At 43.9% G+C, this 18,284-nt stretch overlaps 1 protein-coding gene across 9 annotated transcripts in view; it reads right to left on the bottom strand.

Moving 5' to 3' along the window:
• The window catches only part of SLC4A11 (solute carrier family 4 member 11), a 93,519-nt gene that overhangs the window by 25,397 nt on the left and 49,838 nt on the right, over positions 1 to 18,284 (bottom strand). For all 9 annotated transcript variants that reach the window (XM_049834902.1, XM_049834912.1, XM_049834949.1 and 6 more), the window contains 5 exons: positions 17,353 to 17,476; positions 13,890 to 14,096; positions 8,744 to 8,828; positions 1,024 to 1,149; positions 148 to 261 (listed from right to left, as the gene is read on the bottom strand). In XM_049834902.1, the coding sequence (XP_049690859.1) occupies positions 148 to 261; positions 1,024 to 1,149; positions 8,744 to 8,828; positions 13,890 to 14,096; positions 17,353 to 17,476 (656 nt within the window). The remainder of the gene's footprint in view (positions 1 to 147; positions 262 to 1,023; positions 1,150 to 8,743; positions 8,829 to 13,889; positions 14,097 to 17,352; positions 17,477 to 18,284) is intronic.

Raw genomic sequence — 18,284 nt, forward strand, 5'->3', positions numbered from 1 at the left:
CTCCCTCGGCACCAGAAGCAGCCCTTTAATATTGATTTATTAAACAAATGCAACTAAAGCTCTACTAGAATTGCAAGGTTCTTGTACAAAGTCTCATTACACCAATCACCATCACATCGGTCCCAACGTACAGTGTAACAGACTTACCATTAATGTAGAGCGCTAAAGGAGCCGTAGTTAGGAGTACAACTAGAGGTTGCCCCGAAAAGAGCGCGTAAAGCAGCCCTCCAATACACTGGCCGACGATTGTCTTCTGCACATCTACGAGTAATTAGGAAGGATGGAAACAAACAGGGCTTTTAACCAACATCTCCCTGACCAAGGAGCCTTCACGGGGCATAGAAGCCAATTGCTAATGAGCAAGAGCAATGCTTAGAGGGTACAGAGGTGAGATGTTGTGACAGCAAGAAGCAACCCTTAGCCAGCAAACTTGTACCAATAATTTAGGATGCCATCAGGTTTCCAGATGTTGAACTATGAAAGCTATGTGGGGGTTTTTTTGTTCAGTTTGTGGGTTTTGTTGTTGTTGTGTTTTGTTTTTCAAAATTTTATTTTACACAGCTAGAAAAACATAGCCAGTATTTGTGGAGGTCTTCAGGACAAGATTTCAACTAAGACTTCTATGAACTATAACAGCAGTATGAACTGCTTCAGGGCCATAACTGGGATAGAACAAAGCATCATCCGCTATACCAGTGGTTTGGATACTGGCAATCAAATTCAGATTGAAATCACAGGGACTTGTACTAGGAAAAATGTGCAGACAACTACACAGTTATAAAGTGAGCATCATTTAAAAGTACAGTAACATATATCTGTGTCGGTCCAAGTCAGATGATACTATCTGAAGTAGTCTTCAATTTTTTTCTAGTCTTCTCAGGAAAGTCATAAACATAACAATTAGAAAAGCCTTCAACAGTGTTCCACTAGTCAAATTAAAACTACCAAAATTTCCTGTGACCAGAGCTACTCAGCTTGAATACGTGGGATCCTACAACAGATGCACAAAACTAATAAACTTACCAATAGCTCCTCGGGTATTTTCATCATTGAGTGACCCAAATGCAATAGATGGAAGGAGGCAGGCAAAATACAGAAAGATCATAGTTGTGATGTATTTTCCTATAGCTTTGTTGTTTCCAATAACACCTAGTGTAAACCATAACAAAAGTCATGTTAGTACTGCCCACTTGTAAAGCATTGAAACCCTACTTGCATCAGCCGTATGTACTATTAGTTCGTTTAATGCTGAAAGACAGAAATAAAAATTCAGTCCACACTATAAATGTATAGATAGGTCTTTAACGTTTGCTTTTGTACAACCATGCTCTTCTGTTCATCTGGCACTAGAAGCAGAAGCACCAACATGCCACCAGACTGCTCCAACAGACATTTCTGGCATCGTCAAAACAGGAAATACTGGAAGCCTTTTGTTCAGTTTTGCCAGCCCTTAAAACTTGGAAGAGGATCAAAGCAGAAACTAAGTTTAGGGTTTATAAGCCCCCCCCCCCACACCCCCTCCGCCTTTTTAATACCAACTTTATAGGTATTCTGGACTATGCCCCTAACGAGCTTCATGATGATCACTCGTCTTCACAACTCATGATGCCTTGGGCAGGAAAACATGAAGCACTTCATTTTTCCCTAGGCAGAAAACTGAGGTTATAGGCTTGAATCAATAATATGCTATGCCGAGCCAATTAGTGCTAGCAGACTTACAAAAACAAATAGCACAAGGGGTCAGGAATGCGTACATTAAGAGTTTTGCTTTAAAAAAAAAAAAAGCCCTTCTGAAAGAATGGCTTCTTTCTTTTCCATCCACTCACCCCTCTCATCTCCATCGGAAAAAACACACCAGACCAAAACAAAAGCAGCCAAAAAGAGAATTAAAGTGTCATAATATGAATTTAAGGGCCTCTGAAGTAGTTTCCCTTCCCTTTCCTGTTTTCAGGCTGATGTCCATCCCCAGTGAGCTCATATCACATAGGAGAAAGGATGAGAGATGACAACAGCTGATATTGCTCGAGGAGAATAGAAGTTTTTCCATGAACAACCTCTTCAGAGAAGATACACCAGAGAGGGCCTTCTCAAAGAAAACCTTGACACAGCCTTCAACCTGCCTGTGCCACCATCCTTGAGGATGGTACTGCTGTGAGACACGTGGACAAGCTTGGGAGTTGCCCAGTTCCCCTTTCTGGAAGCCTCCTGAGCAGTGAAATCCCACACAGGCATCTGCCCCTAAGCTCCCAGATGCCCATCTGCACGTTTGCCAGCATCAGTCCCTTGCTGAGGGAGCTAAAAGCCAACGAATTGAATAGAAGGAAGGGCTTCGTGTTAGAGGCTGTTGGTGCAACACTGAGAAAATCTGGACATTGCCACAACAGACTAACTGTATCACTGGAATGAAAAAAAAAAAAAAAAAAAAAAGAAAATCGCTCAATGGCTTTGGGAATTTATCTAACATCTGTTTTCTGCACCATTTGCAGCACAGAGATAAGGACAGGAGGAGGATGCAAAAACCAAAAATCAAAGATGATGCATAATGAACAGGCAGCCACATGAATAAAGGACACCTTGTGAGGGTTCCTGTTTGCAGACCCGAGAGGAACAGACATAAATAGGGCTTTCTGTTGCTCAGCATCCTCAAAAAAAGGGCAGGGCATAAAACCTGACAAGAGACATCTCAAGCATGCAAATATGAGCCTGACCTTCCAGGAGTCATCGGACCAGCTGTTTCAAGGCAGAATTCCTTTCAGTTTATTGTGAAGATTCAGAAACCACAGACCACATTCCTGACCACTCTTGGCAACCAAAGGGCCTGAAATTTACTTTTTGCAGACGAAGCTTGCTCATGTGATCTCCAGCTGCAGGCTCCTACCCCACACTCTCAAGTGGCCAAGACCTCTAGAGAAAAGGAAAGACTTGGCAGGGCAAACAGCGGACCGAGCAGTAGTTTTCTAAGTAGAGATGGTCACATCCTTGTTCAGAGGACTCTGCGCCACTCTAGAATACTGCTTTTTGGACAAAAAAAGTCTTTCCAACATGAACAGTCAGAGTCAACAATGCCCAAAAGCTTTGAAATCATTCATGAAAAGACAGGCAGCCAGGACCAGAGAAGCAACTAACATTAAAAAAGAAAAGGCTCATTTGCTGAGCAGAGAAAGCTACAGAAGCGATGAGAGATACTTTCTAAAAAACACCTTTCAGGTAGATAAACCATAGCATGAGAGGACAGAAAGAAGGAAGAAGCCTTGAAGAGCATCACAAAATGCTCATGCATGGCTTTTAGTTTCAGCTTCAATCCTTGCAAAGCAAGCAGCAGCAGGAGTCCTTGCTGACCATGGCAGTCCTTATGCCACATCGTGGCTGGGTCCAAGACTTCCAATACAAAGCAGTACTTCAGTCCATAATCAGCCAGATGAGATCCAAGAAGCAAAGAATCCCTTCTGGTGGGCAGCAAAATTCACTTCATAATGGACACAGTAACTACACCAGATTAAACATACCCTTTCACAAACACGATTAATCACTCATTAATTACAGTTAAAATCATGAGCAAATACTGCCTCCTTGTACAGATATTCACCCGAGACAAGCACTAAAATCCAGTATTACCCACAATTTACCTTTTGCCTTTTTAAAGTCAACATCTGGCTAAACATTTTCAGGGTCTATTTGCAACGCAGGGACTGACATTACTTCATTTAAAAGAAGGTGGGCTGCATTATGATGGCATTTCATCTGCAGCAGGCTCATAAAGCCATTGAAAAATGTGTCACTCCAACTGCACAATGTAAATTTGTAGCAGAAAAATCAGCTTTCAGTTCAGCTGTGAAATTTGAGTAGCTGACTATTATAGAAGCAATCCATTGAAATTAAGGTACATCTACACATTGAAATGGGAAGCAATTATGTTCATCAACATGACAGTTCTATTCTACTTGTTTGAATTTCTGAAGTATCATAGTTTTTAAAGACAAGGTTAGAGTTTCAGAGAAAACTACAGCATTGCTGGCCTCACTTTGCTTGGTATTCTGCATCAATAACTTAATGACCAAAAGACCCAGAGACTGGGACTAGAGCTCCTTAAGTCTACTAATTGTACATTTACTGAATCAAAAATCGAGGCAGATGGACATTCTATGAAATGTCTGACTATTAATGTTCTTTCCCAATTCTCTGAAATATCCAATGCAAAACAAGTTTAAATATACTGATCTGCAGCACAGCAGCAAGGATGTGTCTATTAAAGCCCTGATTTAAAAAAAAAACCCAACCACTTTTCAATGGTAAAAACACACAGTAAGGATATCTGTTAAAAGGTTTTGAGCCATAAAAACTCAAAGCATTACAAACTTCTGCTAATGCCCTCAAGCTGGTCTTTCACTTATGTTAGTAGCTGCTGGACTCCACCCAATTTTCTCAAGATGAACAGAAGATGATGAATCTTCCCTAAAGTCCTGTGAAGAGTAAATCACAGTACAAGTGAGACTAAGAACTTAACTGGAAAATGAAATCCACTCTTACTGATTTTGGAACAGAGAAGCCAAGCATATGCTCAGACTAGAAAAATACGAAGAAACAAATCTAGGGCTTAGAGCTTTCCCTTTTTCTCTTGTTTCTTTCAGCCCATTTCCCATGAAGTGCTAGTCTCTTGGAAGGAAACACTCAGACAAAACAAGATGCTTTCATGCATCTTTAATGCATTCCCATCCACCACTGGCTCAAAGTGAGGCTCCAAAAGCAACCCAGGTCATGATGCCCCAAAGCATCCAATAAGCCAGTCTTCAAGTGGCCATTGAACTTTTACACCCAGGTGATATTTAGGAGTGAAGGGCTGCAGGGTGATGCAGAAGCTACCCCATCATCTAATCTAGGGCAGCAGAGGCACTGAAGGGAAGGGAAAAAGCCTATCTGCAATCCCTTTACTTTTCCTTCTCCTTGAGAACGCAATCCTGCCAAACAAGGTGGCCAGTGCCACCACATGGGAGAGCTGATGGCTACAGCATGTGCCAAATCTTCAATCCACAGTCAACATTTTAGCAGGTTTAAGCTCTGTGCCATCTTAGACAACCAGGAAGACAAAGCTTCCCTTTCAAATCCCATTTTTCCAGCGCTTTCAAGCCTTCCTTCTAAGCGTGCCTGCATTACAGGGAGCTTTGGAGATCTCCCTCCTGCAAACCACGGCCACCGAATCCCGAGGATGCTGCCGGCAGATGCACTCGCCTTACTCTCAGGAGCTGGTGAGGGACCTTCTGCAGGACCAAGGACAGGGAGGAATCCACATCTCCAGCTGAACTATCCACCCACCACGGCCATGTGCTGAGGACACGGGTCCAGGAAAACAAGGGGAAACAGAATAAGTCTCAGCTCTCCTCTCTTCCCTTCACCCTCCCTCCTCAAGAGGTGAAGGGATACAGCACAACACAGCATGAAAGCTCACCGTAAAAATCTCAGGCACCTCGAATTTCCCCCTGGGCACTCCAGATGCTACATTAAGTGTTTATTCCTCCATGTTGTACCAGAAAATACACGCTGAAGAATAAAAGCAGCAACTTGAAGGGGTTTCAGGAAACCCCTTAGCTAAGTCCAGGCAGAATTCCCTCCTTCATTCAAACCAGCCTCAATATAAAAAAAATATTCAGGAAGCTCCTACAGTTCGACTGAGTCTTAAAGAGTAATGGTATTGATACACACACATTTTGAGCCTATTTGACAAGATCAGGATGAAGTTCTGTACAAACTTTTTTTTAAGAAAGCAGAATCCCATGAACAAAGGTTGTAGTCATCAAGAGGAGACTACATGCCAAATTTTGTTAATCCTAACTTAAAAGAAAAGTTACAGGTGTTCTTAGGTTCAGCATAATGTAACTGTTCATCTTCAGATGCTCCTGCTGGAAGACACCTATTACAAGCCATCCATATCACTAAAGTCCTGGACCAAAAGTTTAGAAAACTCTTCCTTGATCCTTGCAAGTTCAGTAAAATGCACAAGACGTCACAATCCAAAGCAGACAAGTTCCTAATCTGGACCAAAAAAAGAAAGAGATTAATTCCTTTCTTTCCTCTCCCAAATCATGATGGTTAAGGATAATTTAAAGGCCAGCTTTGTGCACCGTGTGAAAACGACCAATCCCACAAAAGACCAACCGACAAAACATTTGCTGGCCCTAGAAAAGCCCTATTATTTATCACCCTGCCCTTAATCGGTTTATCTGTCTAAACCAAAACCCCAGGATGCTTCTCAGATTGAGGATTTAGAGACTCCAACCATGCAAAAAAAAGGCATCTTTGTAATTCAGAGCTCTTTGATGATGCACGTGTGGCTGTCTGGAGTGCAGATACTTGGATAGCTCAAATCCCCAATGTTCTGGTACACTGCTGCTTTGAGATGGTGCAGGAATTTCACATTCCTGATCACCTTCGGTCTTGGTGGTTTATGGCAGATGCTTTATGCTCCATCTGGTTTTCATTCCACGCAGATCCTTAAAGAATTCATCCTAATTTCTGGTTTCTGGGAAGAAATGGCACATACTAATACATATAGGTTTTTAACCCCCCCCCCCTTTTCCCCATATCCTACTTGAAAGAGCCCAACTGCTCCTAAGGCAAGTGCTTCGCATTTGAACTGCAGTAGTTCTTGAGTTTCCGTTGGCTCATTTCTGCATCTTCCACTCTCCTGAAGTTGTATAGCAATGCACTGATGCTTTTTAACATATACTTGCTTTTTATTCCAGAAAAAAAATATGGTTTTGGTGTATTTGTAATGCTGGATTCTCATTACGACAGTATGTCATCACTCAGGGCAGATGCACCCAAGGGAACCATTCTTTCAAGCTAGTCAATTCCAGCACCTTGTTTAGGCCAAGCCTGATCTGCTGTGTACATCAGTTCGTGGAAAGCTTTGAGGACCTGGCTATAGCTGACAGCCCCGGGGCTGAGAGGCAGCAAGCACAGGTTAATTTGGACGCATGCAGAACCTGAACATAGACCCCAAAACGGATTTCCAAATCTGCCGACAGCCAAAATTGGCTGCAGGACCATCGTATGATGCTTTTGCGCCTGTGAACCTACCACGCTCAGGACACTGACAGCCACAGGAGACACTGCTCTGTCTTAAGATGCCCATGGGTCCCCACAAGGTGCTTCTGCAGCACTTCCCTTCTGAAGTGCTTCAATATCCCTTTATAATGAAAAGTTAGACTTTGACAGCCCTAGAAAGCAGCAACCAGAGAAACGAAGTGTCCTGAACCTACTCCAGAGGTGTCCAGATTAGGAGCTTACGTCCCCTGCCAGATCTGGTGCCAATGATGCACATGCCAAGAAATATTTTTTTCTGTTTTATCAGACTCGTTGCTGCTATCCTGAAAATAATTTCTTGTCTGCCTTCCTCCTCAACATACCCTCAACCCCGCAGCAAATACAGCATTAGCTTGACTTCAAACAGAGCCTGTCCTCCTATCACCCCAAGCCTCCTGAAAATAGTTTCACCCCAGCAGTTACAAAACACCCAGCACTCAACCACTGCGCTAAGCCAGCACTTCATCCCATTTTATTCTTCCCAGCAAAGGGGATACAGACAACGGCAAAACGAGTGACGGTGGGTGAAGCACTCCTAGTCAAGAAAGCCGGATCTTTGTGGGAAGCAACTACTTGGCAACTCCCCCAGACACATGGCATCTCCTTCAGCCAAGCAGCCAACAGCTGATGTCTCTGTTCCTCTGACCATCCTTGCTGAAATGTTGTGGAGGACACACATCGATACCCTGCCCGCGCTTGCTCTCAAGCTTCAGCTGCTGTGGAAGGCGGCTTTGCGCTAGAATACTTGACTGCAAAACAGGGCTTGGGTATGCATCTTCTTTTCTTACGCCAACTCCAAGGGAGATTGTCCTCAGCAAAGGTGCAGTGGGGAAGGCTGGGACACCGTGGCTTGAGCTAAGGAGGATTTAACAGCAGAAAGGTAGCTGATAGATCCCCGAGATTCTCCCTGCCTACTATTTTATGCAAACTTTCCAAGTTTGCTACTTGAATATATTAACCAACTCCCTAACAGGCTGTAAGAAACTGAACATGTTTTGATGTCAGGCTGAGGCTCTCCAAGCATGGTTTGCCCTGAAGACTTTTCACAGACTTTAAGAATCTCTGAAAGTTTGAAAGTGAAAAAGGAGAAAGTGACTCTTAGCTTCCACAACGGCCTTGTTGGTTTTACGTAAAGCCCGAAACCTGAGACTCAATATAAACACCGTATCACTGTTCCTATGAAGTGGCTACAGCAGACAAGCTATATCCTGTTTTTAAAAGCACCGAGCTGAAGTTACTGCAGCTCAGATTTTGTTTAAGCATTCTCAACTCCCACAGCATCACCATAATTGCTATTGATGCTGGCTTGCAAAGACAGCAGAAAGGGCTTATTAGGCCAGTGCTGACTAATTAGGTTGCAACGAGTTGATCTCTGTCTACACACGACAACAATCAATCCATTTAATCACCTCATTGCTTAATAAAAATTAAAATCCTCATCTACATACAGCTAGCATCTTCATTAGGGGAACACTGCAAGATTCTCATCTATAATGTGCCACGCTGCCTACTCACAGGCTTTGGCCAAAATATTCTTCTAAATAAGAAATAAAAGCGCTATTACACGTATCAAAGAACACATTCAATGCACACTGTAAACAGGACATCACATCACAAAAATTAAAAATCAGGCCAATGCTTTCATAAACATTGGCCAACATACCGTCAGTGAAGTCCAAAGCGTACACTGGAAATCTTCGTGCAATGTCATCAGAAATCCCCTTGCCAACATTGAGAAACTCATGCAACTAAAGAAAGGAAGGAAGTGCTGTGTCAGTTTAAAGGCTCATGTATTGTTAAAGAGATTAACCTCCTTATTCAATACTGATAGGAGCAAAACTGGTCATTTTGACTAGGGCATTCAAATCAGATTTTGTAACGATAATAAAAATAAACTCTTTGCACTTCAATTTATATCCTCAAAAGCATTGTAAGAGAGAAAATTCCCCCAGACCACCCTGTTTTCCTCCCCTTCCTTCCATTTTCCCCCTCCCATTCATATCTGCATCTCTGCTTTGCAGGTGAGGGAGCTGATGCAGTGTGACCCACTGAAAACACCCTGGCCAACAGCAGGATTAGACCTTGGGTACCCTGGGGTTAAACATCAGGTCAGAGATGCCTTTCCCATCCCTCTAGCCAACTTCTTTTTCTTTAGATGCCACCACAAAAAAACCCAACCTCTTTCCCCAAAGCCACGTGAAGCCTCTGAAACGGGATCCCCAGCAAGTGCCCCCTTCCTTGGCACTGCCATGTGAAAGGGAGACCTCAAATAGATGTAGTAAGGGAACTAAGACTGCCTACGATAGATGTAGTAAGGGAACTAAGACTGCCTACACGTCAAACTCCACCAAAAGTGAACAAGCTTGACTAACTTCACATAAGCAAGCCATAATTTCCACCCATTGAAAGACAGCAAGATCATTGTGAAAGGGTTCCAAAAACCCAACACATTCCCTTTTATTTCTGGTTTGGGGGCCTACAAGGTGCAGTATGATTGTTTATATGATCTGATGCTCATCACAGGCAATAAGGAGCTTTTCAGAAATATGTTGACAGCTGCTATTGACTTACAGCCTCCCAATTCTCACAACTACATCCTTACAGAAAGCACATGGAAAGCATCAGAGTAGGCAACACTTGCAAATGAGGCACCTGTCAGATATTTTTTTCCTGTTATCCTCAACTCAATGTACACATACTACTCAAAATCAAATGCACCTTTACACAGTGCTAATTACCCCAGCTGTCTCATCTAGAACATTTCACGTTTGCTGTAGAATTAGATACAGAAGATTTATAACCTCTGCTAGGAAGTATTGGGGGGGGAATCACAGGTCCAAAATTTACACCAACAGATCATCTCAAAACAGCATAGACACCTTCCTTTGGCTGGAAACTGATAAAAACTACTGCTTTAGAAAGGACTTGACACTGTAGTGCTTGTTTAACAGACTACACACAGCTTTGCAGCACCTGGAAGATCAGAACCATAAGTAAAACACAAGGAAACCTCTCCTTTAGAAGGAATACACTGGGCACAGCAAACACTAGGGTTTGGGGTGCAAAAGATACCTCAGAGGACCAGCTCCTTTATCAGTGACTATGACATCTCACATTTCAGCTACTTAAGTCAATTCTGTTGCATTTTGCCAATACACCTCTATTACTTTAGGACAGTTTCAACTCTCTAACCTGAACAAATCAGGATGGAGACGGCAGACACCAACATAACATCTGCATTTTAAGCACCTCTGAAAAAGCTATGAGCTTAAAACATATTTGGAGGCATATTTGGACATGAAAGCCATATGCACTTGAAAAGCAATTTAATTTTTCCCCCCCAGAAAGACATTCCTGAAGGCACAACTCATCCAGAGAATCACAATAGCTTTAATGACTAATATGTTTACTCGTCTCACTGCAGTGAGTACGGGGAAAACGATGCTCGGGGTATCTCATCTTCCGGGGAAGAAGCCACACACTTGCTGCTGGCCTGGGGCTGAGCGCGAGGTGGGGAGGGAAGGGGCACTCATCCACGATGCCTGTTCGTAGGCAGCGGTGAGTGTGCAGAAAAGCAAAGCACTGCCTAAATTCTGGTCCTGCAACGCACACTGAGACAAATTTGAGAGAAGGGGGAGCCGATGGCTTATGTTTGAGACACCCAGTTCCCTTCATGCATTTATTTCTTGCACATGTGCAAGCGTAGCCTAGGGTGGGGCATGGGGATGTCAAGCTAAACCTCATCAGGGGGAAGGATGGGGAAAGCTGTTTCTTCTCTATGGCTAATCCTCCTGCTTTCCTCTCTGCTCTACTAACCTCATACTCAACTTGGGTTGCAGTGAGGAGATGAAAGACCAAGTTTACTGACCTCTGAAGTTACTCCCCTTTTTTGTTTTACTTTTATCCCCCGACTTAGCCACCATGCATTTTTATGGTCTAACTACTCCAGACATGTTTCAGTCTGGTTTATACCTCCTGCCATCTTCCGAGCTTGCACCTTGTGAGGTTTCCAAAAACCTTGGGAGGAACAGTGCTGACACTTCATTCTTGCCCTTTTTGATCTGCTTCCTCATACACACCAGTGTTGGGAATTTCTTGGACTGCCATTCCCTGCTTCCTTCTCCTTTAGCGGGTTGAGTCTGGCTGACCCATTGGCTTTCCACTCCCATTTGTGGTGGCACCTCTCTCATGGCCCTGTTGTCTTTTTGATTTCATACCCTGATACTAGGTGGTCTTATCCAGGACACCAGAGCTGCATTCCCTCCCCCCAAAGCTCAAGGCTTATTAGCCTTTAGGAATGGCAGCTCAGGTACCCAGCACCAAATTCTCCTTCAGTCTCCTTATTCTCCTCTTCTGCAAGTACTTCCAGTGCTTTGCCCATGCTGCTCCTAATACACAAGGAAGGAAAGAGCAGCAAAAGGAACACACACAGAAAAAAATCCTAGATGAAGTTCTTGAATTTTCCACTATCCATTTTACAAATCCTCCCAAGTCTCTTGCCATAAGCAGCCATTTTTTGGGTTAGAGGAAGAGGCTAAGCCAGCACTTACACAGCCAAACAGAAAATACCTGCTCCGACAATGCCACCCCTTTCTTAGTCCTCCCCTAAAATACTGGGGGGGGGCTGCACGACTATTTTACATAGACCAGGGGCACACACTGTCCTCCCTCCTGCAGATGCTGAGCAAGCATAGCCCAGCCCTCTCAGTAAATCCACACAGGTATCAGACACAAAATCACAGCTAGAAAGCATCACAACTGCTAGGGGCTCCTGCATGAACAAAATTACAATTAGATGCTTCAGTAAACAAGAGGATTTCAGGCTGACTTAATTATGACTGAGTATTTAGCCTTGCCTAAATAATTCTCTGAGATGAGCCAAAGCAAACTGACTGTGCTGTAGGCACAGCATGGTGTGCAACTGTCATGTCCCCTTTAGTATTTCAGCAGAGGTAAAAATAAGCACTTGCAGAAACCCCAATCACACACAGAGCATTTGAGGACCATTTTTCTCCCATCGCTGCAGGACCAAGGGAAGAAAGGAGGCAGGAAGCAGATTTTTATGCTACCAAGAGACTTTACCCTCCTGAGGGCTCACTTGAATAATACAGTGGCTCTGGATTAGCATATTTATTTCACTGGGGGTGGTTCACAGGTTGAAATTACAGCCCTGGTCTCATATGAGTCTGTGCTCGTATTAAACGCTTCCTTTCTAGAAGGCTATCACACAGGGCAGGCAGAGGGGGAGAAGATGCTGCTGGAGATAGCTCTCATAGGAAGCGAGGAATGCAGGCTATGATCTCAAACCAACCTCACTTATCCAGACAAATCTTTACTTGCCAGGAAAAGAAATCTCCATCCCAGCTCTTAAGGTCTACGCTGGCAAGACAGCATGGGGGACAGCTGCTTCCAAGTGACATGAGAGAGCAGAGTTACTACTATACAGGCTGCATCTCCCGAGAGCTGAAGGATAAAACATCTTAAAAACAACCATTTACCGAATCCAGACCAAGAATGGTCAATGCCAAGAGCAAGCGCTAAAGAAACAAGCATCACTATCTACAGCACTGGCTCAGAGCTGTTGAAAATCTGCCTGGCAAAGGCTGCTTACCCAGCGAGACAGATAGGAACCACCACTTCTCAGGGCCAACACCTACAAGCTCCGTGTTGCATCCAGCCCTCCTGCTCACCAAACCACAGAGCAGAAAATCCTCTGCAGACATTTAAAAAGGGCTGGTTTTAGCAGAAGATAGAGCCAGAAGCTTCAACTGCTTTAACAAAAACTCCTTTGAAAGAACAAGTGCAAAGGGTTAAACCTACTGTACCTAAATTACATTACTGCAACCACTCTGAATACCACCGCTCTGAATGACCTAGGTTTAAAGAGGGTTTCAGGACTTATTCTGCAAACTTAAGAGCAGGTATGGGGTCTAGGAAAGTTCAGAGCGCTACGTATAAGCAAGGGGATTCTGCAGAAAAAACATGAGCTTTGCTCATTTCCAGATGTGCAGATCAAAACCCCTTAAGTCTATTCCGGCGGGAGAAAAAAAGTGATAAGTTAACAGGCTTCTGCACTGTAGGCAACCCAAAGCTTTAAGGTTATTTGTAATTCAGAGACAGGAGCAGCAAGCTAGAGATGGCACAGTTTGTTTTTCAGGTATGCTGTCTGGTTAAAGAATGAATTTCTGAACGGAAAAGCAAAGCAGTGACCAATACACAGGAAATTCCAGAAAAGAAAGCTGAGTTACAGCATTTCCCTCAAACTTTAAAGTACAAAGCAAGTAACATTTTACAGAGCTACAGATCAAACAGTAAGAAGTCAGGCCAAATACTGACAGGCAACTTTTAAGTGAAATTACCATGCAGAGATGGCCAAGAAGTCTTTTGGCTGCAGGAAAGACAAGCAGCAGCTTCCTTCAGAGACTTCTGATTCTAAGGATTAAGTACCTTGGACTGACAACGCACAGTGATCCATTAATCCCACCCTTGACTAAGCATCTGGAATCAAAGTCTTGCAACCATTTCAACCCCCTACTGCTCTGCATCCCTTCAGCACCTGCCTCTTTGAAGTGTTTTGGGGTTTGATTTTTTTTTTTTTTTTTTTTTTCTCTTCAGATTTACAGCAGGAGCTGAGGAAAAGGGACATACACACAGCAGCCGTTTGTGGAAACCTCAGTGCCGAGAGCTTGCTAGGAGAGCCCAATGGATGTAAGCAGGACAACTGCTCCATCTCCTTACCCCAAACCCCTTGCATTTATGCATTTGGACACCACTGAAGCAGGGGCACGGCAGATGTTGGCCAACCTTACCTTGAGTGGCTTAGGACCATGTGACTTGTGCCCATCGCTCATCGCTGAGGGTCTCTGATTCACCACCGTCAACAAGTGGCGTTGGTGGACTAAGGCCTCCTTGAACTCCTCTTCCGTTTTGGTTTCTAGGAGTTTCTGCCGAAAGGTTATGTCCGAAAACATTGTGGCAAAGGTCCTGCCCACTTCTGTGGCTGTTTTGGTACTTTTCTGAGCAGAAAAGAGACAGAAAAAAACCCCCTTGTAAAACTATTTTCTTTCACTTCTGAAAGGTTAAATTACTGAGGTACCCCACCGGACACCATCTGAAAAGCAAGCTGCCTGGCGTCCAGGACCCTAGAAACATCCGATGAAGAAGGGCACGTGTGGAAGCTGTTGCAGACGGACAAACCAACCACAGCAGGATCCTGTCAAGGCATCAATATACGGGCCCTGACCAGAAACACTGATCAATCTTAGTTAATCAACTTCCCAGGACTTGATCCAAAGCTGAATTACACCAAGTATGCATTTTTATCCCCAGTCTCCCTTCAAGGCTGCTAAGACTAAACAAATAAAGAGTCTTTGCTATACTACAGCATCTCAGCATTACTGCTACTGGGTTGGAAAGACACTGTATTCAAGGTTCCTGCAGGTAGGAGAGCCCTGACGTCTTTTCTAGAAGACTGAGATTATTGTGCACATCTGCTTCATCAGATTCCCATTTTCTGGGCATTAAAACTCAATTCAGCTGGCCTCTCTAGGGCAATTCTGGCAGCACAAGTGGAGATTTAGAGCTCTTAGCTAAAGTAACTACCAGCATGGAGGAAAGCATATGAAAGAAGCAGCTGAGCACACACACAAGCAGCACTGTCTATCTTCACTAAATGCTTGGAAGGGATGGGAGAGCTGCAAACATGAAAAAAGAACAAGTGCCTATTTGCAGGCTTTAACGTTTCTGTGAGACACAGGCCTAATTTTTTGAGGGTCCAGCTTCAAAAGTATCCAAGCCCGCTTTTGTATTGCTCCAAGCACCTTGGAAATTAGATACAAAGGGAACAGTAAAGGAGACTGAGCTCCCCAGCCCTGCACAAACCCAAGTTCTACAAACCCCGACTGGCTCAACTGCTTGTGCCACTTTGGTCAGGACAGATACTTGCCAATGCAAAGTTATGTAAAACCATAGCTCATTAAGGGCTCCTTTTGATGCAAAGTTTTAACCCACCCACCTTAATTACACTCGACACTTACCATGCAGCAATGGCTAGAGACACCCAAACAACCACCCTCCTTTGGACAGCCTCCAACCTCCTCACGGTGTTGTGAAAAGCAGTAGCGAGCATATGCGATTGATCTGAATTAGTTTTCATGATTCATAACAAAGCAGATGAGCAATTTCTTCGTGAACACAACCAAATAATTCAGTGTTGCTTGACACAGAGGCATGGACATGTGGGCAGCACTGCACCAGTCCCAAAGTCATCACTAACACTATATTTGCTCCATCACTCACACTGCCCTGCCTCCACCTCTCTCCATCACCCTCTCTCCATCACGGGTAACATCCCTTCAGACACACCTGCTAGGACATGTTCAATTTAAGTTTCTAGGGAAGCGTTTGGATTTCAGTGAAGGTAATCTGCTCTGGGAGTTGCTTTTAGAGTTTGTAAACTTGGTCATTGCAGACTGAACCAGCCTGGACTTGCCACCACAGGGGAGGCTTCTCCTTTCCCTTCTAAGCAGCAGTGGTCTTTGGGCTAGATGTGGCAAGGGGTTACTTTAAGCTGCCCAATGCTGCTCCCTTTCTTTGCTTTCCCAGAGAGAGAGAGATGAACAATTTAGAGGAAGAGCGTGCAGAGATTTGCAATAGAACAAGTTTTTTCCATCCTCCGTATTAGTGAAGGCCAAGGATCTGGATTCTTCAGCACAACAGATGCCCATTTTCTGGGCTTTTTTTTTTTTTTCTCCCCAAGCAAGGCTCATTTAATCTGTTACTGTCAGCAGGTTAATTATTTTAACTGCTGTACCAGAAATGCGTACTTAGAGCTGGCTAGATAAACTCATTTAAAATAAAAAGCCTATTGGCAACTGCAGCTCTGCTTGGCCTCCACTCCCTTTCCTTAATTTGATGCTGTCCATTGGAACTGCAAACTTTCAGGATATAAGCGGATGCAGAGCTGTTCGCTGGGTGCTTTGCACGTAGCTGGCCGGAGATAAGCAAACTGCCATACAATGAAAAGGAGATCAATGCAATTGCACATGGGTTTAGTTGTTTGCCTGCTGCTTTTTGTAAGGAACATCAATATGTTTTCAGCCTGTTGTATTTGAGATCTATGCCAAAAGCATTGAACTGCTCAGTTGGGAAAGATCTGCCAGAAATCCTGGGAAATAAGGAAACACCAGTATTTCCATTTAAACAACGGTGGTGGTGGAGAAGGGAGGGAGGAGACAGACCAGACTAGAGGGTCCCAAGGTCACACAGATTGCATTGAAGGCCAGGAAGTTGAATCAGGATATGTCCTGTTCCAGACAAGGTCCTCAGTCTCTCCAGCACCTCCCAGAAGCACAGACCTAGTAGCCCCAAGGTGTAAACAGCCAGCTTAGGTGTGAAAAGGTCTTGAGCTTTGAACTGCTCAACCATTAGCTGGAAGAACACACCATCTTGATCAAGCCAGTGCTTTCGAGGAAGACAGGACAGGGATCCCCAATTAACCTTGATGCCCCCCATGATATTGCAGTAAATATGTACTACTATGCCATTTGTTGGCCTTCTCTAAACCAAAGAACCATTAAGTACACTTGAGCAAGTGTAACCTCGCTGCTTCAAGTGTCAAAAGCTATGAAAACACATCCCAAAGGACCTCGGGACAGTCTGACCTTACAAGCACCCCAGCTCCCAAATAGTCTCACCCATACTGCAACAGAGCTCACAAAACTACATCTTCTTCTTGGTTACCTCAGTCCACCTACAACTGCTGCAACCACATCTGCAGTGTAAATGTCGGTCCCATCAAGAGTTTGCTGGGAAGCAACCCAGACCTTTACAGCGGGGCATCAGCTGCAGACTAACAAGAACCCTTCACAAGCATGGCTTTAACCAGGAACAGCGTTCCTTACCTCTAAAAATAGTAGCTAAACTGGTAAAGATGCACAGAGGGAAATCTGTGGAATAATACATGCATCATAGCTGTAGCTCTAGAAAAAATCGTATGGGGACTACAGACACACTTGATCTGCAGTGTTCTCCTCCTAGTCAGGCTAGAGGCCATTCTCCAGTATGAGATGAGGACACAGCTGACTAATCTACCCCTCACAGACGCTGTTAGTATAAACCATCTCGACAACTGCTGAGAAGATCTCAGGCCTTTTCACATCCCCTTGTTTTTTAAAAATAATATGATGTTATTAACCCTAGAAGACGACCAAGGAAAAGCAATCTTGGGAGAACCCTCTGAAGCACCAGGGCAAACAAGAACACAATACTCACCATTTTAGGAGGAGCCAGGACTAGTATCACAAATCTGACTTCGCAGGAGTTTTCGCCCCAATTCTGAGGCCTCTCCAGGCGGCTGATGCAAACATGACGTCGCTGAAGAGACTTTATAGTGCAACTGTCAAGGAAGATGGCAATGTTATACTTGGCATTGTGACACATGGCATGCTCTCTCCTAGTGCACAAGATTTATAAACACACATTTCAACTTACAGAAACACGAAATGTTGTTGGTTACGAAAGGGTCACTTCGGAAGTCTTAAACAGTGACTTTAAGTTACCATTAGCCCAGTTCTGCTAACTCTTTTGTAGAATTTGACATCCATGTTTTTATGGGAAATAACTTTAAAGATTTCAAGGTGTATTCTCCCTATTCCCCCATCTGCTTTTTAACAGCACTCTTTTGATTACCTGGTAACATACCTAGCACTTGCTCTACTACAGAAGCTTCTACAAAAAAGCCCTCTTAGAAAAAGAGCACCATTATTGGAGAGCAGTTTACACTTCATTTCATTTCACCTGATCTCCCAAAGTGCTTTTGGAAACATTTAAGGCAAGGTGCCAAACCAACATATTGCCACTTTTGCCTTGGGCAGATCTCTCTGTTTGAATGGCTTTCCCTATTTGCTCTCAGCTGTTATTTTTCCCCTTTCTGGTACAGGTGTGTTATAGAAGCCAAGCTGACCTCCTTGCTCAAGATCTACAAAGGCTGTAGCAGGCAGAATTACTGCTCAGAGGGAAATCCTCGGCTGCAATCCAGCCGGCCCTGCTGGGCACATGATGGCTGTTGGACTCCCATAACAAGTTGTTTGAAATAAACACAGAGATCATCTTTGGAGGCCATGAAAGACCAGGTCTGTCTGTATCCTGGGATATTTAAACAGAGCTGTAATCTGGGTAGCCATCATTTTTCCTGCTGGGAAACT

Source organism: Accipiter gentilis, chromosome 3 (genome assembly GCF_929443795.1).
Source record: "Accipiter gentilis chromosome 3, bAccGen1.1, whole genome shotgun sequence".
Classification (NCBI taxonomy): domain Eukaryota; kingdom Metazoa; phylum Chordata; class Aves; order Accipitriformes; family Accipitridae; genus Astur; species Astur gentilis.